At 38.8% G+C, this 27156-nt stretch overlaps 1 protein-coding gene across 2 annotated transcripts; it reads left to right on the top strand.

Annotated features, from left to right (window-relative positions):
• The first annotated feature begins 1207 nt into the window (after positions 1-1207).
• On the top strand, positions 1208-26086 carry ppp1r9alb (protein phosphatase 1 regulatory subunit 9A-like B). 2 transcript variants are annotated; one of them, XM_084394684.1, is made up of 18 exons: positions 1208-1377; positions 2275-4344; positions 9982-10114; positions 10209-10329; positions 10461-10565; positions 10892-11120; positions 11211-11357; positions 11449-11502; positions 11591-11820; positions 12034-12130; positions 16342-16477; positions 16676-16830; positions 18008-18326; positions 18451-18508; positions 20179-20250; positions 20378-20582; positions 24731-24919; positions 25020-26086. In XM_084394684.1, exons 2-18 carry the CDS (start codon positions 2443-2445, stop codon positions 25194-25196), a joined length of 4329 nt encoding a protein of 1442 aa, XP_084250810.1. In that variant the 5' UTR covers positions 1208-1377; positions 2275-2442; the 3' UTR covers positions 25197-26086. The 2 variants fall into 2 exon arrangements, with proteins under 2 accessions (XP_084250810.1, XP_084250811.1); XM_084394685.1 differs by lacking the exons at positions 24731-24919; positions 25020-26086 and adding an exon at positions 21111-21309.
• The last annotated feature ends 1070 nt before the right edge of the window (positions 26087-27156 follow it).

Genomic DNA, 27156 nt, shown 5'->3' with positions numbered 1-27156 from the left:
TCCATTGGAAAGGAATATCGAAGATATGGTAAGTGTCCCTTTTTCCCTCTTTCATTTGCTTCTGTTTTTTTTTTTTTTTTTTTATAAAGGAATGCATCCGATTACATAACTGAAGTATTGTGGGTTCAGTTTTCTCATTGATGCTGGGATAGGAAAACATCGGAGATCTCTAAGAATGAACCTCGTGACACAATTTTTTCTCAGGATCAGCAGTTTGTTGCTATTTCTGAGGGACCCAGGACCCTGGAAAATGTTTATTTTACATCAGTAATCACCATGGAGTTTTAAATGGAACTGCATGCTTCAGTTATCCTGATTGTCATAGTGAACAGCGGATCAGCAGAGATAATCTACTTTCAATATGTAGTTACAAAATGCCATCTGTTAGAGGCTTCATATGGTCACACATTACACTGTAATTTACAATGGAACACAGTCCACACCAAGACAAACAGAAGGAGACAAAATGTCTAGCAAAATGGTTTATCATAAATCTTCACGTCATTTTATTGGCAGTTTACAGTGTCTAGTGAACAGTGTTTTTGCCTGGTTCTCTTTTCTTTTGCATTATGCTCAGATTTGTTTGTGTTAATGACATTTATCTGCAATGCTGTTTCAATCCTTCACTCCTCCTTTACTTTCAGCTCCTTTTCTTTTCCTTTGTCCTCTGCTCCACTCATCTCATCTCAGAAGCACTAAGATGGTGACCTACTTGTAATTGTCAGCGAGATTAAACTCAGATATGGTTGCTATGTCCCCGAAAATGCTGGTGCACTGGAACCAGTTTCTATGATTTGAGATCCCATAGGTGTATTTCTTAGTTTTGGAAAGGGATTTTTTTTTTTTTTTTTTTTTGATATGTATTAAAAGAGCTAATAGTGTGATTTTACCTTCACACTATTATTATTATTATTTTTTAAATTATTTTTATTCTTCACTCACGGAGGATTTGGGTGTCGGTTTAAAATCAGTGTATCTGTAATAAATTTCGAAGAACGGTTCCTATACAATTTACCAAATGTATTTTTTTAAACTATGCATTGTCTATAATAGGCTACATTAGCCCCTAGTCCTGGATTTAGCTGTTACTTTATGGATGAGATTACTGACTTTCCCACGGTTTTCCAAGTACTTTTTTTTCTCTACCACTCCGTGCGCGTGCTTGCCTGACTCGCGAGCTCCGGAAAGAAGCAGCGGGTATGACGCTGAAGGAGGGAGCGCGCATGTCGGGATAAGGTTTGTTGAGCTGGTTACATACACGGAGAAAGACATGTAGACTTCGAAGAAAAGAATGACGACGTCTAACAAGTTTGTGATTGTTTGGGCTTTGGTTGTGGTTTCTCAGTTCTTCCTCAAGTCGGAATGAATGAAGTTCAGGTAGGTTTAGACTCGTTTATCCGGTAGTTTTGTTTTTCAAAATGTAGAGATAAACTTCCTTACTTAGCCTACAGAAACTTAAACTTGTCAAGCTTCATTAGAATTGAAGTCGGTTACAGCAGTCAATGGGAACAGATCGACTGTCAAAAAAGAGGGAGACATGGTATGATTTGGACACCTGCTACCTGTTATACAGAACAATAATTCAACATTTTAAGAATGTAAAAAGAAAAACCTGTCAATTGGTTAGCGGTAAGCTTAAAATAATGTTTTTTATTATTTTAATATGCATTTTTTTTTCTGTAAATAAACAGTACGAACAATTTACGGATAAATATTTAAGCCATGTTTTGGTAAAAAAAGTATGAATAGCCTTGGTAACTTATGAGAAAATGGAATTCTCAGAATTCCTTACATGAACCATTAACCTACTACATTTGTGTATGTTGTTTCTTATTGTGTTATCAATTATGTAGGCTGGTGTTTATGTTAGATTTTTTATCTTACCCTGATGGTGTTTTTGTGGATATCAGTGTACTCTGTCATGTTAATAAGGGCCATAATCGCAGAGGCCTTCCATCGCCATCTGTGCTAGTTTCAGTACATTTTACAATATCAAAATATTTTATTCGATCATTTAGATATAGATATATTACACTTATATATTACAGTTTCTTGCAATCTCCGCTGGCATTTTTCTTACAGTAAATTTAACAAAATATTTACAGTGCAACATGAAAGCATTTGAGAGGGTGTTAATACTGAATCATGCATTTACACAAAACACTGATATAAATAGTGCATAAAATACATATTTGGGTAAATGTATTGAGAAGAGAGATAATTAGTTGATTTAAAATACAGACTGACAGGTTTCTTGATTTCTCTCTGCTGTAGGTAAGAGCGATTGACACTGTGTCAGTCACTCTGCAACATCTGTGTCTGCAATCTCAGCCAGTGTGAATGAGGACGTACTATGCACCTGGATATATACTGTTTTTTTAGTCCCAGTTTTATCTATTTTACGTACTGAAATCTTCAAATCTGTTCTTTTTATCTGTGATCATGATTAAAAGTGAAAACAAAAGTGAACGGGCACTGAGAAGTGCATCTCCTCACAGGAACGCCTATAAGTCAGACTTCCATTCCATCAAATGCTCATTTGATGGGAGCGCATCAATCAGCTCGACTTCTCCCTTCTCTTGTGGAGGCAATGAGACCCGTGGCAGACCGTCAGGCGACAAAGTGAGCAAAATAAAAAATATGTTCTTGCAAATGGATGAAAAACAGAATCAAGACAGTCCCAATTTCGCCAAACCTACATCACCCAAATTTCCACTGGATTCCACCCCTTACAGATCCAGCCTGAGTAGCGTTTCCAGTCTAGATTCAGCCTTCTTTGAGGCACGAAAAACAGAGGATGTTTCCATTGACAAGGCAGCAATGGCTGAGAAGTTCTCAATGACCAGAAAGCTGTTTGAGAGTGGCCTTAAAGAGCAGTCTCCAACGGAGAGATCTGCCTCTGTTAAAGTTATCTGGTCCCAACCATTTGAGAGACAAGACAGGAAAGTGTCAGTTACTGGAGAGAGAAAGGACAAACCTAAAGAGCTAGAGGGACCGGCAAAAGAAAGGGAGTATGAGGAGAAAGGGAGAAGCGAAAGTGAGACACCATCACATAAGCTGAGTGTGTCCATGAATGCCGGGCCAATATCCAGACGTCTGGAGAGTTTTATGTTGGACAGTGATAGTGAGTCACTGTCAGCAGCTCCCTCAACTGAATCCCACAGTCCCATAAGCCATTCCCAGTCACCCTCTGCTGCTAGTGACCATTCTGATCCCCCTTCATCACCAGACAGCTGTAGTTCCCCAACCTCTTATTCACTATGGACTGATTCTCCGGCTGAAACATGTTTGCCCAAGTTAAATGGTTCAGATTCACACAGTACCCCTTTAAATGGAGTCTGTACGGAGAAGACATTACATAATACTAGTTCCACAGCAAAAGAACATATTAATGAGTCTTCAGAAGATAGCGTCTCCTCAGATCCCACTCTTCTGGATACAAGCGAAAAGATCCATCACTCGTCTACAAGGAGTACCACTAGTCATGGATCTGTAGCAGAGGATCCTGCACATCAACAACAGCAAGTTGAAGGCAATAACTCTGAGAAGGTTTCTGGTTTGTCCACAGTCAGAGCTGAGCTGGTAGTGGTGAAGACTGAATCATCCGAGAGTGAAGGCAATGAGGAGGAACGTGTTGAGGATGATGTTTTTGAAGAGGCTGGAAAGGAGAACCAATCCCCAAATCACAATTCTGAGAGGGTGTTGACCAGCAACGAGGAGCTACAATTAACATTCCTTGAGAAGGAATCAAAACAGAGCGTTAAGGAACATGAGGAGGGATGGAGGGCGGGTGAGGAATCTGTACAGACTGGAAGAAAGGAAGACCATAGAGGGGAGGGAAAGTTTCTTGAGGAGAACATAATGGAAAAAGAAGACGAGGAGGAGGAGGAGGAGGAGGAGGAGGAGGAAAAAGACAACAAGGAAGTAGAATTAAAGACACGCCGAACTGAAGAGGAGCCCGTACTGGAGACTGTTATGAAGGAAAGTGAGCAGAAAGCTATTGATGTTGAAGATAAGGAACAGCAGGATGAACAGAGGAAAGGAGACGATGAGGGAGTAGAAGCTGTTGAAGCTATAGAGGAGGACGATGATGAACAAGACATGGAATATGACGTCTTATCAGGAAAAGAGAGGCAACAGCAAGATGATCAGTGCTTGATGGGGAAAAGATCTTTAATTTGTGGTATTGAGAATGCAGCCTTTGTGGATGACAAGGACAACAGGACCGATTTGGAATGTCAAGTGAAGGAGGAATCCCAGGAATTTGAGGAACTTCCAGGGCTCTCTGATGAGGAAGACCTCAGTCCAAAGAGAAAGATCAAGTTCTCTACATCACCAATCAAGGTACAGTATGTCTCAACTAGTCTTACTATTTGGTAGAAACCTATCAATTAAAGAGTTTAAAGTACTTCAAATTATTTTTTATTCAGCGTTAGCATTTTTTTTCTGTTGGTTTGTACTCCCTCTGGAATGGTTTAGAAGGTTTTCGTTAGAGCTTGAAGGAATTAGCCTGCCGGCAGTGACCCAAATCTGTTTGCACATTTACCAGATGCCCGTGGCTCAATTCGGTCACCACCTTAACTCTTAATTTTATGAAGCATTCTTATGGTGGTACTATTGCAGCTATTATTCAAGGTTTATATGACAAGATCCTACTTGTTTGAAGGTATTTGGCACCCACGTCTTTTATTTGTTTTGCCTCAAAATACAGAAAAACTTTTTTAGCACAAGGAATATAGCTTACCTGTCTGAAACGATTAAGAAATTATTCTTTATTGTGGCTACACCAGTGGTTCTGGATCAGTGTAAAATATGATCTACCTGGAACATTTAAGGTAACAGCTCTCAACAGAGGTCATGCCTGAGCTTGCATCAGTTCAGGCATGTAATATCCTATGTCTCTCCTGTACTGACAGACTTTTTTTTTAACAGAGAAATGTGTAAGGATTTAATTCCTTAGAGGCTTTACCCCTGGCCTCAGTTGATATGACTCAAATACGAATCGTCATGTAACAGACAAACACGATTCTCCAAAACAGACCATTTACTGTAAAGTGATCACAACAACATATGTTTCCTCACTAAAGCTGTTCATAAAGACTGACTGGTGAGTGAATTTAATCTGTTAGCATACAAGTGATTGTAGCTTAATATTGAGGTCAGCATCAGAATGCACATTCACATAATCAGATTCAAAAACAGACACTATCCAAAAATGTACAGCTCCAGTCTGATTGGCTGGTTTCGACACCATTTTCAACAGTCCAACTGGTATAAAAAAAAAAAAAAAAAAAGTAGTTAAGAAGGTATATGTTGATACAGTGAGTAGATAAATTAATCTCTCTGTGTATTTGGTCTTTGTTTACAGAACAAATATCTTAACATTCTTAAATCAAGAGATGTCTTCTTTTCTGAGAAATGTATCAAAATTAAGTTTATGCTCTAAACGAGAAAAAAATATATAGGGTAAGAAAAGGTACTTTTCCTATCCCATTGGCAGTTATATTTTTTTAACTTGATTTTGACAACTTTATTGTACATCTTTTGTTTGAGGTGCTTAACAGATATTCACAAGCAGAACTATGTTTGTGAATCATGTCTGATTTATTTGTGTTAATTTTTAACACAACGTCTACATAGGTTTCTACTAATTTATTTGTGTTAATTTTTAACAAAGTCTACATAGGTTTCTACTAATTTATTTGTGTTAATTTTTAACACAAAGTCTACATAGGTTTCTACTAATTTATTTGTGTTAATTTTTAACACAAAGTCTACATAGGTTTCTACGAATTTATGCTGTGTTCTTCTAACTACTTTGACAATGCTATGCACATTTGATTATTTAATTATTTGATTAATTAGTGTTAGGCCTAACTTTTTTCCCATTGTATTGTGTACACTATTTAAGATAAACCTGCCCTAAACAGCACATAAATACAAATCGTATAAAGTTTGTTGCTCTATATGTCTTTTCTGGCCACAGGAGACTTGTGCCAGTAAGTACAGATTTGAATATTTTAGTCATATAACTGATCAAAGCAAAACACACAACTCTTTGATCTTCATCTGTTTGAGACCAGGCACTGGATTGCATAAAACAGAAAATGCATTGTGCTGTCATTCATATGTCTGACTTTGGGAAAGTGGAATGCTTTAAAAGGGCATTGTATAGGGACGGACAAGTATCCTGTGTGTGCCTGTGTAACTGCTGTTCTGTGGAAGCCCATGCCTTTGCATTTTATTCAGAGTACAAATCTATTATTCTGTTCATTTGTGAGAACAAATTAAGTGTGTTACAGTGCAGTTGGTGGCAAAAGTCCACTGTTTTGCCCAAAAGACCAGTCAGTAACTATTGGCTGTATGTGTGTTTTATTCCCCGTGGACTGCAGTTGTTCTCAGCACTCTTAAAACATCTCTTAAGTTTGGAAACCAGGTCATGTATTTCTTCAGAGCCTCACAGACTGAAGATGCCATGGATTTATTGTCTGGGTCAGAACATACCAAGTCAGTAACATTTCAGATTACCATAGCTGAATGTTCAGTACGTCACGTCCGACATCCCTTCCTCCTTGGTGTGCCCTCTTTGAGCATGTGGATTAGGTCAGTGTCAATTCGCTGTCAGTGTATTTATAGAAGTGGGATGAGCAGCAGTTGGTAACTAAACATTTGTCTTGCACTATGATGTGTTTTCTCTCTAAATCAGGAAGCACAGGTCTCCCTATGTGTACATATCATAGTGTTCCAACATTTTCCCCCCTTCACCCTCAGGATGAGCCTGTTTCTTTATTTGTGGACCTCTTGTGTTTACTCATCCTGTTTCCCATATATATAGGATCCGTAGGAAGTGAGTTGCCTGTCTCATATAGGTTGCGAATGAGGATTTCCTTTCAACAGATGTTTGGACTTTGATGAGACAATGGCTTTGAATATTAGCTCATAAACTCATGGTTTGATCCCAGCTGTTCTAGACAAAATGTGTTGTCTTCACAATCCATCTTTAACCCAAAAATGCAGATTCTTTTTCACCCCAAAAAGAAAATTCTTTAATCATTTACTACGTTTCAAAGCTGTATGTTTTTTTCCTTTTCCTTTGGAACATAAAAGATTAATTTTGAGAAATGTCTCATAATTTTGTGTGTGTCTGTGTTTTGTTTTGTTGTCCATACTATGGAAGTCAATTAGTCACCAAAACTCAATTATATATTGCTGACTTGTTTTTATTGCACACCAATTTTTAACGCTGCCAATGGATCAGTTTCCTAATTAGAACAGTTTTATTCTGTAAGAGTTCTGATAATATTTCTTGATCATACTGCTTTTATGTCATTCCAACTCTGGCTTTCAGTTTTGATGCTCAACCTGAATGCTGTGACATCTGTTGTTTCTTCCTTATTGTAAGTCATAGTTCCCTGACAGTCTCTCTCAGTCCCAGTAAGAAATAGTCCTGTGTTCTTGCTAAAAAGCCACAGCTTAAAGGAGTGAGAGAGGGAGGGAGGGAGATAGAAAGAGACACTGTGCTTGAGCAAGTTGGGGAAGAAAAGGACATTGTTCAGAGGTGCACGCTTACTCCATGACAACTAGAGACACTAGACAAAAGAAAGTAGAGAAAATAAATGAAAGAAAGGGAAGAATGGCAATGTGGTATAGAAAGAAAGATTGAGGAAAGGATGGGTGGTGGAAGCAAAAGTGAAATGGTACAAGAAAAGAAAAATGGAGAGGGAATACTGTTACTTTGCAGTGTATAATTGATTCAGAGGCAGTGTTTTCCTTCTGTTTAATTCTGCTGCTGTACGCAGTCTAAGTCTGGTGCCAGTATTAGAAATCCATACCATTGACTGACCTGCTTTTTAACTGCCTATATGTCAGCCTAAACTAACCACTAAAGTTATGTGGACATGTCATTCATCTATAGTGCCTTCATAAAGGTGTGGTCACATTTGCTTTTGTATAGTGAAATACTTCAGGTAGAATGCAGTCATCTCAGTAGGAATCTGTCCAATCAGGAATTTTGCGCAAAGTGAAACAATTCCTCATGCATGTGTAGCATCCCCAATATGTAGCAAAGAAGTTCCCCCAAATATTGTCAATAAAGCCAGCTTCCAAATCAATTATACAGACAATTATGTCTGTAAGGCAGTGTGTCCGAACCACTGTGCAGCGTCAGGTCTGCCGTGGAAAATTATAAAATTCCCAAAAATAAGTAAAAATAAATGCTACGAATAAGAATATATCATCACTGTCGGGCAAAAAATCATTATTTTTGATTTATAAAATCAATGCTATTTCGAAGAAAGCAGTTTCCCCAAAGCGTTAAGCTACTACGCAATGTCAAGAGAACGTCTCGAAAGGGAACCACAATACCAATTTCGACGACACAGTGTTTAATTTTTTTTAAAGATATGAGGTTTCCGCCCGACAAGGACGATATGTAAATTTGTTGTTTTATCATCACCAACAACATCATAGCTACCTACAGTATATGACTTTATTGTGTTCCTACCTGACTTAAGCTCAAGTTTCACATTAAATGTGAGTACTACTTTAATATAACATCTAGTTTTAAACTACGATTTAAAGCAATGCATGTTAGTGCAAGTATGTTTTATTTTTATATAGTGGTGTGCCGTGGCAAAAAAAAAAAAAAAAGGTAGGGAAACACTGGTGTAATGAAATAATGTTTCAAAATCGTGATTAAAATGGAAATCGCAATATTGATTTATAAAATTGTGATAGTATTTTTTTGTCCATATCACACAGCCCTAGCCCTAGCATCAAAAGGCATGCCAAATCCCCATGAAAATATAATAAAAGTCATCCACATGGCTGTTGCACTGTATTCTAACTGTTGTTGCTTTATGTGTGGAACAGCACATCATTTAAATCATTAACTGAAAATCTTGATATCCTCCCTAATTCTTCTTGCCGTGATCACAAGAGTTTATGAGGGAAATAGTGATGTCTGATTTGTGGACTAATCACTCTTAAATCAGATCTTTTCAAAGAAATGTTTGGTCAAGTTCACGAAACTGATCTGAATGATTTGTTCACAGATCAGATAGACTCAGTTCTTGAGTTTAGCTCAATGAATGGTTTTCCAGTCTTAGCTGTTAACAGCTCACTGAAGAGAAAGATAATCAGTGAGTAATGGCTTGAATTTCAGTCTGTTCCTCACACAAAGTACTTGCATCTCTTTTGAAGACTTGGCACATAGAGCGGGAGTCATATGGACAACTTTTGTGGTGTTTTCATTTATGTTTTGAAGCTTGAATGCCTCATTCCGTATTTATAAGTATGGGCCAAATTGCTAAATTATGCTACCTTCACATGCTATCGGAATTAGCGTAAATATGAGTTTCCTAGTAGGAAATTAGACATGAATGCCCTCTCAAGTTGTATTTACTTCTAGGAAACTCAGAGATCATTTTGAGTTTGTGAGTTGGGCATGCCATAAACTTTAAACCACAACAGCTACATCGCCTTGTCTTGCTGTTAAAGTAGTGCATATTTTCATAACCTTTTGAAGCATATTGTATGTTTTATGCACAGCAAAAATAGCTTGTATTGACCAAAATTCCAGAATTGTCAGCAAGCTGAATATCTAGGCCGTATAGCATTTTATGGCTGTCAACGAATGGGACACTTAATTTAAATTAAAAAGATTTCCTCAATAATTAAGCAAGAATATACCTGGTGCCCTCTATGATTCCTGCTCTTTCCGACAACAAAGCACTTAAACGCGGCAAGCTCATAATCACGATAGCATGTAAAGGCAGCATTAACATGTAAAAGTGGGCAGTCATAAACAGGAAGATTTATGAATGTCTATTTTTTTCACGAATTATCTGGGTGGACCTTTTCTTATCAGAACATTGTGTTACAGCAACATAAATTGTGCAATCAATAAATCACTGATTCATGTATTCAATCAGATGTGGGTTTGCATAGGTGTGGTATTTAATTGTTTTTGCTCTTTCGCAGGTGTACTTTACCTTCTCTAATGAAGATTATGATCGCAGTAATGAGGATGTGGACCCCGTGTCTGCATCTGCTGAATACGAGCTGGAAAAGAGGGTTGAAAAGATGGATGTTTTACCTATAGACATTCAAAAAGGTTTCATTTACACTTTTATCCAAAAATGTGTTCCTGAATTTACTGTCAAAACTTGCATGAGTACTGTATTTTGAGCTGCCTTTTTTGTGTGTAGGTAATGATGGCCTAGGAATCAGTATTATTGGGATGGGGGTTGGGGCAGATCAAGGACTAGAGAAGCTGGGCATTTTTGTGAAAACCATCACAGAGGGAGGTGCAGCTCACCGAGATGGACGGTAAGAACTTGTCATATTTCACTTATGATATTCAGAATTAAACCTTCTCTGTGTGGTAGTGAACAGTAACTAATCAAACAGATTCTGGTGATTCTGTATCCAAATGAGCTTTGGTGTTTTTTTCTTAACAGAATTTGGGTAAATGATCAGATTGTGGAGGTAGATGGAATCAGTCTGGTTGGTGTCACTCAAATCTTTGCTGCCACCACTTTGAAGAATACCAAAGGTCTGGTCAAGTAAGTATTGACACACCAAACTAAGGTTAAATTGAGTTGTGTGGAACTGTAGCTAAAGTTCAGGACCAGTGACATTGTAGCTTTCAAGCCCCACCAGAAATTAGCTGTGATCTCACACTATTGTGCAACTCACTCCAGGTTGCTCTCTAGAGATTTTCCCTGTACTACCTTTACTGTACGTTATGGACAATGAACATGTATTACCTATTAAGGAGGAAGTGTCGAGTAATGATTCACCAGGCCAAATCTAATCGCATAGTCAGTAAAATACCAAAAGGTTCATAGTCCCTGAACCTCATGAAGGAATTTTACGTCCTCCAATGCAGGTTTCTCATTGGCCGGGAAAAACCAGGAGTGGAGAGCGAGGTGGCCCGTCTGATCAGCGAGACTTTACAACACGAGGCAAGCCCTGAAAACAATGAGCCAAAAGATGAAGACCATTACGAAGCCCAGAACCATCAGCTACAGGATGAAAACCATATTTCTCAAATCCACGACCAATATCAGGATCAACAGGAAATTGTGCCACTAGCTGAAAAGAGTGTTGTGCAACAGGTCTGTGAATTGAACATATAAAGATAAGCTTTTTGTCATGAATAAATGAGTCACTAAGTAATTGTTGGGCCCATATTATGATTGATACAGGATAAACAGAAAGAGACTGAAAAGGAGCAGGGGACAGAGGATGCGTCCAATGACTTGGCACAGGAAGTGTTTTCACAACTGAGGAGCCAAGGCATTGATCTACCTGAAGATATCGATCCTACTGAGCTAGAACAAAAATTCAAAGAGGTATAATGTCAATTTGCTTCTATTTACATACACCTTATTCATCATTGTTAAGTGCTCACTCTTCAGTCTCACTTGAATTCTGTTTTTATAGCTGCAGATAAAACACAGTATCACAGTCACAGAACTCAGTCAGTTGAGAGAGAAGGTAGGATTAAAAATGCTATTTTTTATTTATTTAATAACTTCTGGACCTGGAGAGCTGTTTAACTCTTTATGTGTATGTTATTTCATAGCTGCAAGTGAGTGAAGCAGAACGTAAGTCTTGGGAGACTCGAGGTGCAGCTCTTGAAAGGAGTGTTGAAGAGAGCAGAGAGCGCATTGAAAAGTTGGAAAAACACTGGCTTGATGCTCAGGCCCTCTGTAAAACCATCAACCAGCGTTTGAATGAAGCCCAGAGTCAACATGATTCCCTGCAACTCAAATACAATAAGACCCTCACACTTCTACAGGAGCACCAACAGAGGTGTGTTTGAGCATGCAATGTGTTGTCATAGCAGAATCATTCTGGGAAGTGTTGGTGTGGCATTCTCAGAAATGTACTGATTTGCGGAAATATGAATCAAGCTGAATTATTGGAAATTCGTATGCTCCAAACAGCAATAGATGAGACAAGAATATTAAGCAGAAATGCATTTTGTCATGCTTTGTTAATGGTGGGGCTCTTCTTGACCTGTAGAGAGTCTGAATGTGCAAGGAAAGAGGCAGAACTGAAGAGAAAACTGGAGCAAAGGGAGGGAGAATACAAGAGCAGTGTGAGGCAATTACAGCACAAGGTAAAACTACATCCTGTTCATGTTCATGTTCATTTCTCTTCTTTTGAACATTGTGAGGCCACAAACATTAATATCATTCTGTTGTGAGTTTTCACTGGTTATGTGATTGAATGTGTTATACTTGCGTCATCACCTTTATTTTTATAGCACTTGATACAATACAGATTGTTTCAAAGCAGCTTTACAGTGATCATCAGGGGAAAGAAAATCAATGATGCAAATATAGTTCAATTTGACTGTAAAGCAGTTCTAAAAAAAAGTGTTTTAATGTTCATCTAGATCATCAAGATAATTTTAAACAGACCTGATCATTCATTAAACAGGTAAAGATTATCAATTATTAAATTAGTTCAATTCAGCTATAAAGCAGCTCTGCAGAAAACGTCTAGAGTTACGACTGTAACCCATGTTCCCTGAGAAGGGAACGAGACACTGCGTCGGTTACGACACTTTGGGGAACGCTCCCCAACATAGTGCCTCTGAAGCATGAGTGAAACTAAGCCAATCTTGATTGGTTTTGCATCATGATGTAACGTGTGGCGGCATACACGGAAGCTACAAAGGGACGCCGGCACACAACAGCGTCAGCTTCTGTGATGAAGCAAGTCGCTCCCAGGCAAGAGGAAGGCATGGCAGAGGGATGCAGTGTCTCGTTCCCTTCTCAGGGAACATGGGTTACAGTCGGAACCTGAGACGTTCCCTTTTGAGGGAACTCGAACTGCGTCGATTACGACACTTTGGGGAAGGAGTACCCACTATGCCACAATGAGCCCTGATGCTGCACACAGGCACACTTAGGACAAGAGGACTAGAGTGCCAGGTGTTGAAGGAATGTCCAGACTGTAAAATCTAATAAAAGTGTGAGGGGTGGCCCATCCAGCTACTTTTCACACTTCTTGGATCGGGGCCCCTGAAAGGATGTCTCTAGAGGACGCCATGCCTCTGGTTGAATGAGCCCTCATGGCCCAAGGTGGGCAAACTGCGCACCTGATAAGCCATAGATATAGCCTGAACGATCCCGTTGCTGATGGTCTGTTTAGGTGCAGGAAGCCCCTTCTTGGGCGACCCGAAACACACCAGCAACTGGTCTGTCTTCTGCCATGAAGAGGACCTCTGAATATAAATCTTGAGAGCTCTGACAGGGTAGAGCAAATTAAGTCTCTCTTCATCCGCCGTCACATGAAGCGGAGAATGAAAAGCCTGCAGAACCGTAGGCCGTGCCACATTAGAAGGCACTTTAGGCACACAGCCCGGCCTGGGATGCACGATAGCCTTAATGTCGATCACCCATGAGATATTGAGAGCGCCCAAAGGTCTTCTACTCTCCTCAGAGAAGTAATGGCTAGTAAAAAAGCTTCCTTGAGGGAAAGGTTCTCGGCCTCAGCTGACTCCAGAGGTTCGAAGGGGGCCTCGACCAGCCCTTCGAGAACCACTGCCAGGTCCCATGTGGGAATCCTGGTGCGCGCCACAGGTCTCATCCTCCAAGCCCCACGGAGGAAATGTACGACCAGCTGATGTCTTCCCAGAGGCCCATCACCCAGAGGAGCGTGGAAAGCTGCACTGGCATCCACGTACACCTTGAGTGTGGACGGGGTAAGACCAGCCGAGAAGCGATCTTGGAGGAACTCCAGCACTGAAACCACCAGGCCGTTAACTGGGTCCACCTCACGTTCTCTACACGAAATGGTGAAAACATTCCATTTCAGGCCGTACAATGTCCTCGTGGAAGCAGCTCTAGAGCTGAGTATGGTCTCTACTACTCCTACTGACAGGCCAGCCTCTTGGTACTGTGCCCCCTCAGGGGCCAGACCCACATAGCTCTGGCCGAGAGTAAAATATTGAGCCCTCTCCCTGCATCAGCAGGTCCCTCCTGATGGGAATCTCCCATGGAGGGCCGTCCAGGAGCGATATTATGTCTGAGAACCATACTCGGGCCGGCCACAACTGGGCTATTAACAGTAGACTGACCCCGTCGCGACACACCCTCTGTAGAACTCCCGGGAGCAGAGCGGGGAAAATGTCAGGTCACGTCTGCACCATGGCATCCAACCCCAGCGGGGCTGGATGTGTGAGGGAGAACCACAGTGGACAGTGTGTCGTCTCTCGAGACGCGAAGAGATCCACTTCCACTGGCCCGAACCTCTGACATATTGACTCCACCACCTCAGGGCCTTAACGGAGTCGCCGAACAGGCCAGAAGGCGAAATTGGGGCATCAAGGAGGAAAGCCCTGTCTTCCTCTTGATGCCCGATAAATTCAGCCAGAGGTGTCTCTCCGTGTCAACCATAGCCGCCATAGAATGGCTGATAGCATGGGCCGTTTCTTTGGTGACACGGAGAGACAAGTCGGCAGCCTTACGCAATTCAGCTATATCTTCAAGTGTTGGTCCCTCGCCCTCATAAATATCCTTAAGAATGTCGGCCTGGTAAGCTTGCAGCACCGCCATAGTGTACAGACTGGCACCAGCCCGCCCGCCATATAAGCCCTGCCCACTAAATTAGATGTATCACGGCAGGGTTTGGTGGGCAGCACCGGGGTCTTCAGGGATGACACAGCGTCGGGTGAAAGATAGCTAGCCAATGGCTCTTCCACTCGCGGCATCATCCTGTAGCCATTATCTCTCGCCCCTGCGATGTAACTATAGTCAAGGAAACGGGGGTTGGACAAGCGAGATGTATATGGAGTGTTCCACGATTTACGCAACTCATTGAGGCTGGTCTCTGTGCTGCAGGAAGCGCTCGTCCAACTTGCTTTTGCTTTGCGCTTCCTGCCTTTCAAGTGACCAACTAATATTTAAACGGTACGATTTAATCTTCTCCAAAATCCCCGCCTTCGATGCTGAGCATGTCCGCTTCCTCGGAAGCAGACAGTTCAAGCATCGGGTTCTCCACTTGTGAGGAAGATGCCGCTGTGCGGGCTTGAGAATTCTGGCAGAGAATTCCTGAGAAAGTGCCTCAGCAGTCTCAGGAACTCCTAGCTGATCCATTTGTGAGCCCCATGATGAGCGCCACCGCGCCGCCTCAACTGGGTTCGCGAGCCTGACAAACAATTGGTGTGTGTGTCCACCCGTGATGTAACGAGGGCAGTGATGTAATGAGCATATATATATATAGAGAGAGATATTACAGACAACATTAAATAAGACACACACGACAGAGAGCGCTTGCTGAAGAATAGAAAGCTGACGCTGTTGTGTGCGTCCCTTTGTAGCTTCCGTGTATGCCGTCACACGTTACGTCATGAAGCAACACCAATCAAGATAGTGTTTAGCTTAGTTTCATTCATGCTTCAGAGGCGCTACGCTGGGGGGCGTTCCCCAAAGTGTCGTAATCTATGCAATTTGAGTTATCTCGAAAGGAAACGTTCAGTTTCATCCAATTGTGTTTTTGTGCAGTCAAATCAATAATATTTTTGAATATTAAATGTCCCCAACTAAGCAAGACAGAGGCAACAGTGGCAAGGAACCCAGACTCCATCTGGTGACAGAATGGAGAAAAAAAAGTAGGTGGCTCTTTTAGAAAAGTAGAAATACCCTAATTACTCCAGTACACAAAGCCCTATGCAACTTTCCGTTTCTGACGCCTGCTTTTCACAGAGAAGAAAATAAGTTAAATTGTATTTACGTTATCATAAATAGCAGTTCAGATTTCTGTATGCGCTATGGTGTATAATCAAACAACACCAAATACAAGAGTACAGAAGAGACATTCTGGATTCTTCCTCTACTATCTCTCACATTTTGCAAAAATATAGCAGCAGCTCTGGTCATATGATTAAAAGGGTGAATCTTATTGGTTGGTCAGCTTTATTTATTATTATAACACCTCCTTAACACACATTAAAGGCTGTTCAAACACAAACACACACACACACACACACACACACACACACACACACACACACATATATATACTGTATATATATATATATATATAATTTTCGCACCAAACATTTGTCTTGGTGTGAACAGGTCTTAGCCACTGGTGGTTACGGTTGGTATCACACATAATGATTAAGCTAAAACAGATGTTAGTTGTCCATGCAAAATCATAGCAGAAAAATTTAGCCTTTTCTTCCTGATGCTTAAGAGTTATGAATACACATTTATTTAATTATCAGTTTAAGAAGCATTTAGTGATTATAAGAAAAAAAGAGAACAGGATAGAGTCTTATGAGTGTATATGCAGGTAATACTTCTTTGCATTTCTCAGATAGCTTGTCTGGAGGGCCGCACTGGATCAAACCAACCCGAAGAGTCTTACAGCCCTGCAGGAGAGAGTCAACCTAGCAGTCCGACCTCCGGTTCATCTGAAAGAAACGGACTGTCTACAGACGACCTTCAATCTGGTACAAAAGTCCAATTATTTATTCTGTGAAAGCTGGTCAAAATAAAGGACTAACAGTTATATCTTGCTCTAGTTACTCTAGTTTATTTGGCTTGTAATACCTTGATTAATTATTATTTTGTCTGGAAAATATTAAACAGGCTAGCCTGAAAGTGTAGTCTTTTCTGGTTTTGAGATATTGGTGTCTGTCGTTCCTCAGATGCAGACTGGGGAGATGTTCCTCAGACGGCTCGTCTGGACTGTAGTGTCTACAGAGCCAAAGCTAAGCTGGCACAGGGATCCCAACGCAAGCGGCCATCTCGAAATAAACTCAGAGAGTCAGCGAGAGGCTCACAGGCACCTAGCCAATCACAGGTATGTTGAACCACAAACATTTAAATACCTCACAGAGTTTCATTGCAGGTCACATAATTGTAAGGTTAAAGGGATGGTTCACCCAAAAATGAAAATTAGCCCATGGTTTACTCACCCTCAAGCCATACTAGGTGTACATGACATTCTTCTTTCAGACAAATACAATCGGAGTTATATAAAAAAATGTCCTGGCTAATCCAAGCTTTATAATGGGAGTAAATGGCTGGTGAAAATTTTAAGATTAAAATAACTAGCTTCCACCAGACGACCGTACGCACACTACGCAAGTCGACTTGCGCCACAAGAGTAACCCGTGACGCATGTATGACGTAGGATGTAGGAGTATCGTAAGCTTAGACACCTCTTTTGCGGTTTAAATAAATAGGACTGTGCAACAAACTGAAGCTCCTCTTCAATTATATAGAAATCCTCGTCACATCTCTTAAAAATTTCTAATTCGCGACCGTTGTTTTGTTTTGCTCTTTCTTCTGAGCTTCCACGTTCGTCATTACGTCGTGCGTCGGTTCAGGGGTTAATCTTCCACCGTAAATCGATGCGTACGGCCATCTGTCGGAAGCTAGTGATTATAGTTTATAAAGTTTTAAATATGGGTATTTTCCTTACACAAATGCATGGCTTCACTTCAGAAGGCCTTTATTAACCCCCTGGAGCCATATGGATTACTTTTAGAGTGAATGGATGCACTTTTTTGGGCTTCAAATTTTCACTAGCCATTCTCTCCCATTATAAAGCTTGGAGGAGACAGGACATTTTTTTAATATAACTCAGATTGTATTCGTCTGAAAGAAGAATGTAAAATACACCTAGGATGGCTTCAGGGTGAGTAAATCATGGGCTAATTTTCATTTTTGGGTGAACTATCCCTTTAAACTAGCCTCTACTGTAGGATTTAAAAGAAAGTCTCACAATTTCTTAAAGTGTAGATGGATTAGACTTGTTGTTTGGGAAAATAACAGTGTGGTCTGTCCTTCTTTTTTTATTTATTTTTAACAAGATTTTCCAGGTCCTTCTTAAGGAGGAGACTTTTGAGTATTTAATGCTGTTATTTACAAATATACACTTTTCAATTATTGCAATTTTGCAATAATTTCAATTTGATTTCTTCAAATCAAAGTTTATCAAATTAAATCAAATGTAAATTTTATCTCGTTTATAGGAATCTGTGTGCATACAAGATAACAATCAAGAAAGAACAAACAGTGAAAGAAGGCGATCTTACCTCGAGAGCCTAGCCATACCCATTCCATCTATACAGTTTGGTCATGACCAAACAGGTGAACCAGGCGGAGGCGATGTATTCATTCAGAGCCAAACACCCCAAGGAGGCAGCAGCACACAAGCTAGCCTGTCTCCACCTAAAGACTCTTCTACCCCTCAGTCCCCATCCTCCTCACAGTCCTCCTCTAGTCTATTTATCAATCTGAGAAACAGGAGGAGCAAAGGCAAGGAGCGCAGCAAGAGCAGAGCGAGCAGAGGTACAACCATAAGAAAAAACTTCTCCAATGTTTTCTTGAAGTACTTTTTCTTTATATCTCCTACTACCACTGGTTTACCTGCTCAGCTCAGACTTTTGATTTTTATTGTTCTTTCATTTTTCAGATGAAGAGAGTGATGGTTCACCAACACGAAAGTCCAAAAGACGATTCCCAGATTTCAGGTATGGCCTGGCAAGCAAATTGCTCTTGTGTGCCAATATCGGTGATATTACAACAGGGAGTAGATGGGCCACTTGTAGGAAAATTAATAGGAGAAATCATACAGCTAGAAGTCCCTCCTTTCACCGTTTTTTTTTTTTTTCTTTTTTTTTTCTTTTTTTTTTTCTTATGTTGTTTTAAATTGGTATGGCTTTCCACCGTCTACAGAACACTAAAGAAGAATTTTGGAAAAAAGTTTTTATGAAAGTCAATAGGACCCAAAACTTTCAGGCTCCCAAAAATTTATTGCGAATTTAATCCATACAACTCGACTGGTATATTCTAAGAACCTCAAACGTCATGATATTTGGTAACAAGAGGTGCGAGAACCAATGACGTTGACATTTGAGCATTGACGTTAAAGGGATAGTTCACTTTGAAATAAAATTTTGGTATGTTTTAGCTTACCTCAAGGGCATCCAAGATGTAGGTGTCTTTTTTTCCGCAGTAGTTTCAATTTTGATATTTTTAGGTCAAACCGTTCTTGTCTGTCAGTCATATAATGCAGGTCGATGGTCACTGTCTCAAAACACAAGCACAGAGTCCAAATTAAAACAATTCCCCATCGTCCAAATTAAACAATTCCCCATCGTAAGTACACATTGATGGCCTAAGACACGAAACGAGCGGTTTGTGTGAGAAAACGAACAGTATTTATATCGTTGTTATCTCTTGAACACAGCACACGTCCAAATGATCTGACGGCGCGGGCGGGTATAGATATATACATAGATGTCGCCTTGGCTACTGCAGTTCATTGGAACGAAACCGTAGCCAATCGACATCTAGTGTATACATCTATACCCGCCCGCGGGCGGGTATAGATGTATACACTAGATGTCGCCTTCGCTACTGCAGTTCATTGGAACGAAACCGTAGCCAAGGCGACATCTATTTATATATCTATACCCGCCCGCGCCGTCAGATCATTTGGACATGTGCTGTGTTCAAGAGATAACAACGATATAAATACTGTTCGTTTTCTCACACAAACCGCTCGTTTCGACTCTGAGCTTGGGTTTTGAGACAATGACCATAGACCTGCATTATATGACTGACAGACAAGAACGGTTTGACCTAAAAATATCAAAATTGAAACTACTGCGGAAACAAAGACACCTACATCTTGGATGCCCTTGAGGTAAGCTAAAACATATCAAAAATTAATTTCAAAGTGAACTATCCCTTTAATGTTGACGTTTGAGCTTTGTGTTACCGTATTTTTAGGTATTTAATGTGATTTGAGAGTGAATAAAGTCTTTTTGATCTGCACATTATACAAAGTGATCATGTCTCTTCAGGAGACTTTGAATATATCGAATCATATATATTATATTAATTTCTCTGTAACTTTGTCCTTTTTGGACCTCATTGACTTTCAGAATATGAACAAAAAAGTTTGGAATGACACAAGGGTATTGTGACATAAAACACAAATAATTGTGAACTTCCATTAAAATTCATTTTTGACAGAGGCATTTAATGTGCATGCTTTTATTATTAAGCATGATTTAGCATATATTCTTAATATAATTTTTTATTTCAGAGATTTCTTTCACCAATCAAGTACTTGTAAAACACAAAAGAATTTAACAGTTCAGACTTGTGCTCTTTCTTTTGTGTTGGTCTGTAGTGGTATCCGCAGGTCTGGAGGCAAAGGCAAAAAAAGGGAGAGCATCACACTCAGAGGATCTGTAGGGAGCAGGTTTGAATATTAAATGTCCTAATATTAGCCTACAACATGTACTGAAGTTAAGTTTAAAATCATTACAAGTCTGTAGGTCTCCTCTGATATAGATTACTTAGAATGTCTTCTGTTGTCTAAACTAAAGGGGATCAGGAGACTTACTGGATGAGTCAAGCAGCAATGTTTCCCCCTCTGGCTCCATCTCTTCCGTCCCTTCCTGTATGCCATTTTCCTGGTTTGGGGACAGAGAGAAGGGAAAAGAGAGAGAGCGAGAGAAAGAGCGTTCTGCATCCAGCTGCAGTCTTCCTCGTACTCCTTCAGAAGGATACATGGATGATCGTACAAACACGGTGAGTAGGGACCAGATGATGAGATGGTTTTTTTTTGTGTAGACCCTCAAGATGTGTTTTTCATAACTGTCTTGAGTAAGAGGAAGAGATTAGTTAACAAGTTGTGTCTTCAGTAATTGAAAGCATTCATTTTAAGGTGGTTCATTAGGTTATACCCATTTAAGAGGAATTCAGTTTGCGGTTGGTTGCATTCATTTAAGGTTAATATTTAAGCAATCCCATAACATTCAGCCTTTGATCCTAACAGGAAGTGAAGTTGTGTAATTGGGCTTATTCTGAAGGCTGTACTGTACTGTTGTGGTTTTGAAAAGACAAAGTTTTAGGATTTTCTTAAAAACAAAGAAACTTTATTATTATTAAAGATTCTGCAGTATTAGGTCACTACAACTCCTTTGTACAAAAGGTCAGATGTTCTTGCTTCCATTGAAGTACAAAGATGCTCTTGAAGAATTCTCAAATCATGCAGGACCCCGCTGTATGTAATTTTGTTTATGCAGAATGTGTTTTTCGCGATCTTCTTTCTCTCAGACCAACCTCTCCTGGCCATCTCTTCTCTCTCATTCCTTAGATTTGGTACAGTATGCATTCAGTCCCCCAGTTCATGTGTCTGTTGTGTGAGGACAGTAGTACGCTTAGTTGATAGCGGTTGCTACTAACCCTAGTGGTCTCATTTTTGGTGTGGTTATGTTTAAAGATGAAATGCATCATTGTAGTAAAGGCATTCTTACATAACATAACCTTTGGCCCACACTGATAAAGCTCAGTCCTGTTTCATAATGGAGCATTTCTATGGTATGTGTTAGTTCAGTGACGTAGTTTGTATCTGAGAATGTACACTTCCCTAGTAGGGAAAGATTGTTCTTGGTGGTTTTCTAATAACTGTATTTAATACAATTTTAGTCATCCATTATTTTCACTATCACATGCATGCTAGTAGTTGTAGTGTGCGATAGCGCTCCATTACCAGCTCTCACAAGTAATACAAAATAGTTTTGTGTTTCTACTGGTTTTGGTTTCTGGAACTGTTCTCCACTGGTACTGCTTCCAAGGCACTGAAGGTAATATCACTGCTTGTCACTGCCCCATTTTTCCAGATTTAGTTCAAACAAGCAATCAAGAGAAGAAATTAACAAAGCGATGAATATAGTAAATAAATGTGTCAATCACACGATTATTATTTTTATTTAATTTTTTTCAGTTACACTTTATTTTAAAGTGCCCTCGTTACGGTGTAATTATACAAAAAAAGTACAACATGCACTTTCTGTTTAATTAGGGTCAGAGTTTGGTAACGGACAGATGTGTAAAATAAATGTTACCCTTTCTTTCTTTCTTTCTTTCTTTCTTTCTTTCTTTTTATGTAATTAAATTATAATTGATTATTTTGGGTATTTGTGGGAGGGTGTCATAAAGCAGAAATTGTTCATTTTAATTAATTAAAAATATTAAATGTATTAATTAAATAATTAATTAAATAGAATTTACATTGATATCAGTAATTTTTTTATAAATCACTTTTTACCTTTATTGTAAAACCTTTTTGCAAAATTAAGATGTGTACATGTGTTCAGGGTATAAGTAAAATATTTGTTCTCTTTTTTTATTGTTACAACATTCATATCATTAAATTTACATAGTTTCATGAACTGCACGTAAACTATATTTTTAATTTTCTTCACTTCATCTTGAACAGTCTTTTTTTCATTGACCCAATTACACAGAAACTCTCAGTCTTGTTTAAAAAGTAGTTTTAGTCTGAACATTGAGGAACTGGTTAGATATATTTGTATTGATATAACACATTTAGTAACCCTTGAGCCACTAGCTTGATCTTTATTAAAACTGAGAAGAGCATGCTAATTCATCCCAAACTTCCCTTTTATAAACACTATATCTGTAAAAACTGTTTGTGAGAAAATCATTTGTGTCTGTTTGTGTGTGTTTACGTGTGTGTTTACGTGTGTATGTCCCCATGTCCTACTTGTTATAGACCTTATCTGTGATGGATGATTCAATCGCAGGTAGTCCTCGCTCTGTGTTGGCGGGGTTACTGAAAGAGCCCCGTCTCCTGGGGCGTTCACACACACATACCTTCTCCTCCTGCGAGGTGAGTGGCCGTGGGGTCACCACTGCATGAGCTATCCTGTAGTTAATGGTTAGCATTCGTCACACACTAACAGGTATATATTTAATCAGCACTGAACGTGAACTTCTGGTTTGTGAGGTGTTTTGAAGAGGAGAGCATGTATCACCGGTGGAATGTGTGTGTCGTGATGAAGGAATGGAAAGAATGAGATCATGCTCATGAGAAAGAGAGGTGGTAGTTCAGCATGCATGTCTTTCTGTTTCACTTTTATAGCACAGTATTATAAAGATATGGTCATGTTAGTGAAATGTCACAGAAAATTTAAGGGCAAAAAATGTCAAAAGTGTAGCAAGCAATGCATGAAGCACAGCTCACACAGAAGTCGTGAAGGAGTCTGTTGGTCAATGCGGCGAATTTGCTTGACCAACTTGAACTTGAGTGGAATCTGCATTGGGAACTTTTTTTGTCCTCACTCGAAACTTCCAATTGAAATGACAGGATTTCGCCTGCGGTATGTGGAATTTCCCTAATGATTGCAACAGTCTTTCTACGCCCTGTTGGTAAGATGTTGCCACAGGTAACATTATTTCACAAGTTGTGTTAGGTGTGTCAGTAGCTCAGTGTTAAAGGAATTAAAAATCAATCATTACTAATTCCCCCTCATGTTGTTCCAAACCCATTTGACTTACTTTCTTCAGGGAAACGAAGATGTCCTGAAAAATATTCATACTGCTCTTTTCCGTCAAATCCTCGACGAAAAATGGCTGGTGAATACCCAATTTTATCACCATTTTATTATTTTTTTATGTATAAAACTCACTATATATATAACTTAACTTAAATAAATGTGCAAATGAAAACTGAACAAATTTTTTTTTTTTTTATCATTTTCATAACAAAGCCATAAAGATGTCCTAAAGGTTGCCTGCCACAATGGCCTTGTAAATGAGGCAAAATTACCAGCCACTGTCCAAAAAGTTGCAGAATTTTGCTGGCTGTGAGTGTTAATTCCCCACACAGGAGAGCCAATGCTTTTTAGTGTCACTGACATGAATAATAATTTAAGTGAATGTCTTAAATTTAGTCATATTCTTGAGGGCAGTACTCCAATACTTGAGTCCTGGCTTATGGTCCTTCCTATTTTTGTTCCCCTCTATCCTTTCTCCCACTGCCTTTTTTCCTATATTGTCTCATCAAAGAAAAAAGACCAAAAATAAAAATAAAAATAAAAGTTAAACAATTGATTTATATATTGACGGATTTATGATGTTCCAGTATTGCAAGTCACTTTGGAGAAAAGCATTCCCTAAATGCATAAATGTAAATGTATAACATCAGAGGATTCCCAAAGATTTTATGGTTGATCAAAGGTGCTTTTTGTTCATTTATTGTGGAGCTTGGCAGCCCCTGGTCACTACATGCATTCGTTTTATTAAAAAGAACTGTGAGAAGATTTTTCAGAACATATGCCTTCAGTCTTCAGTCTATCTTGGTCTTCTTGATGTCTTCCACTGTTTCTGACCTGATTTTAGAAGTGTGCTCCAGATTCACAAGTCTGCCCTGGTAGGAATCTCTGTTGATCTGTGAACAGGCACTTTTAATTCAGGCACACAAAATTAAAAGGAAGTTTGCTTGAAATATGCTGAAGGTATATAGGTTAGGTGTTGTTTTTTTTGGTTTTTTTTGCATGGCAGGTTGGTGTAGTGTAGTCTTTTGCACCTAATGACCAGTGGTGGAATATAACGAAGTACAAATACTTCGTTACTTTACTTAAGTAAAGTACAGATACGTGAAAAATTTACTTAAGTAGAATCAGTAGTGCATACTTTTGACTTTTACTTAGTTACTTTTTGCAGCAATTATTATACTTTCTACTCCACTACATTTAAAATCAGGTACTTTTTAAATTTAAACGGGTTTTCATTGTGGTACTTCTACTTTTACTAAAGTAAATATGTCTCTGGTTATTTGTACTTTTACTTAAGTACTGAGATTCAGTACTTCCTCCACCACTGCTAATGACTCCTCAGTATAACCAGCATATGCATACTCTTGTTCTCAGACTCTTGATGATGGCCCTGCTCCAGCTGCAAAGCAATACATGTGGCAGAACCGCCCCCTTTCAGAGTGGACCAATCAGCAGGTCTGCCACTGGTTGATGGGCATGAACATGGAACAGTATATAGCTGAGTTTACAGCTAAAGGTGTGGATGGCCAACATCTCTTATGCATGGACAGCAGTAAACTTAAGGTTGGTCTGTGTATTATTATTATTATTATTATTATATATATTTTTTTGGTTGTAGTATTGGTTTAAATTATATTACACTGAAAAATGTGTTGCCTTCCAGGAGCTTGGTGTTTCTAGCCAAAGAGATCGTTCCACCATGAAGAGGAGACTAAAAGATATGAAGAAGGCTCAGGAAAAACTTGAAAAGCAGCAAGTTAAAAAAGAGAAAGAAAGGGGGAGAGAGAAAGAGGCCAGGAATAGAAGTGGCCAGCCAACAAACGTTGAATCGGCCTGCTGAGGTAGTAACCAAACCCGTTCAGTCAAGAGACCGCAAATCCGGTAATGATAATGTGTGCTGATAGATTGTCTCCCACACACAGTTGATTTATAGACTGGTGAGAAAGTAACAACAATGGGTGAACACTAGAGGTCTTCTGCCAGTAAAGCCTGTAAATGCGACTTTAATAAGTTTGTCGATAACATCTGTTTTTGACACAATCGAATTCTGTCTGCCACACTGACTTTTAACATGCATATAATGGCACTTTGAGAAAAAGGGAACTTTATTAATAATCTAATCATCCAAAATGTTGTTTCATTGGCTTTAACTGAGTTGCATGTGTTGGTGCTGTACGTGGTACTAAAAATGATTTTACTGCTGTCCACCAGAGGGCACCGATGTTAAATATGTGGCACTATGTAAATGATGTTGAGATTGTGAGTCTCATTCTTCAGAATTAAGTGGCAAATTATCACAAGCCAAGCTGCTAGTGCACAATCTGCACTTTAGCCAAAAGTCAACTAATAATCCGCGTGTGGATGTCTAAATGTGATGTGCACACATTCCCAGGGTTAGTAGAGCACACCGCAGGTATGGCTCCCTCTCCTAGTGTGCACTTTCAAGTGAACACTTCATCACCCTATAGACTTCTTTTTTTTTTTTAAAGAATCATTTTTTAAATGTCTACTGTACATAACTTTTAGTAATGTACATTTTACTGCAGAGAGGAGAGCAATTCATTGTCTTCTATGTCACAAATGATGATGATTTTACATGTGTATTAATAAATGAATATTTTACAACTACAGATTTTTATTTATTTTTATCTGTTTGATTTTAGGACATTTGTTTTGTAACTCATGACACATGCAAAGGTATTTCAAGCGCTGTCAATTAAATTATCTTTCAAAATAATCTTGGTACTTTCAGTTGTAACTTGATTTTGCATTCATTCATTCAGATGCATCAAAAATGTTGCATCACTGACTCTGCATATCAGGCCCATTTCATGTGGAAATATGAAGATAATTTCATGTTGTCAGCTGTGGAAATTATTTATTGCCATAATAGCCTTAATAGGATCCCATGAACCCTTCCATTTATAAATGAGCCTTTCCAGGGTTTCAAACTTTGGGCTGCTAATAATGTTTGAACCAAGTACTTTTTTATTATTATTATTTTTACTGCGAATCAAGGCCAGGAGCACTGATTTAATTGATTAAAAAAAAGAAAAGAAAAGCTAAGTTTAACTAAAAAAATAATTAAAGGCACAGCTGAATGTGACATTAATATAACAGGGCTCAATGCTGTAAAAAAAAAAAAAGTGTATATATACACATTGACGAATAAGGTTTTTAAAAGTGTAAAAAAATAGAATGGAGATATAACTATATTTGAAACCATTTTTTAGTTTACCTAGGTGTTAACAATAAGATTTTGTGTTTTGTACAATCAATTAACACTGTTTTTTGTCATTTTTTACAAGATGAAAATATTAAATAAATGTATATGTCATAAATGTAATCATTTATTGGACTATACTCTAAACACTCCAACATATTCAAGTAAAACATTGCACAGGGAAAGGAGAAAAGGGGAAATGTAAAAAAAGAGCCCTATCTGCTTTATATTTGTATTATTGTAGTTCCTTTAGTTATTAAAAACAATATTATTCCATTTAAATATTTACTATATCGGTTTTACCGAATGACCTTTTGACACTTCAAAATCTTTAAAATACCTTTATATGTAGTAAAATATAATTAAAACCTTTTGGATTCAGTAAAAGAGATCAAGTTGTACTACCTTACATACTTTGGATATTATATATATATATATTTTTTTTTTTATAAGGCCTTTGGACCAAAAAATGACCCGTCACGTCATTGACCCATATATAGTTAAAATAATATAAATATAAATATAAAAAAAAATATTATATACATAATATGGGTTTTTCACCCATGTAACCTTTTAT

This window comes from Rutilus rutilus (assembly GCF_951802725.1).
Source record: "Rutilus rutilus genome assembly, chromosome: 2".
Taxonomy (NCBI): domain Eukaryota; kingdom Metazoa; phylum Chordata; class Actinopteri; order Cypriniformes; family Leuciscidae; genus Rutilus; species Rutilus rutilus.
This window is presented reverse-complemented; position numbering and strand designations above follow the sequence as displayed.

Coding starts and splice junctions, on each gene's coding strand:
- ppp1r9alb (XM_084394684.1), top strand. CDS start 2,443: ATGATTAAAAGTGAAAACAAAAGTGAACGGGCACTGAGAAGTGCATCT. Junction 10,115..10,208: donor ACCTATAGACATTCAAAAAG/GTTTCATTTACA, acceptor TTTTGTGTGTAG/GTAATGATGGCCTAGGAATC. Junction 16,478..16,675: donor TACAGACGACCTTCAATCTG/GTACAAAAGTCC, acceptor GTCGTTCCTCAG/ATGCAGACTGGGGAGATGTT.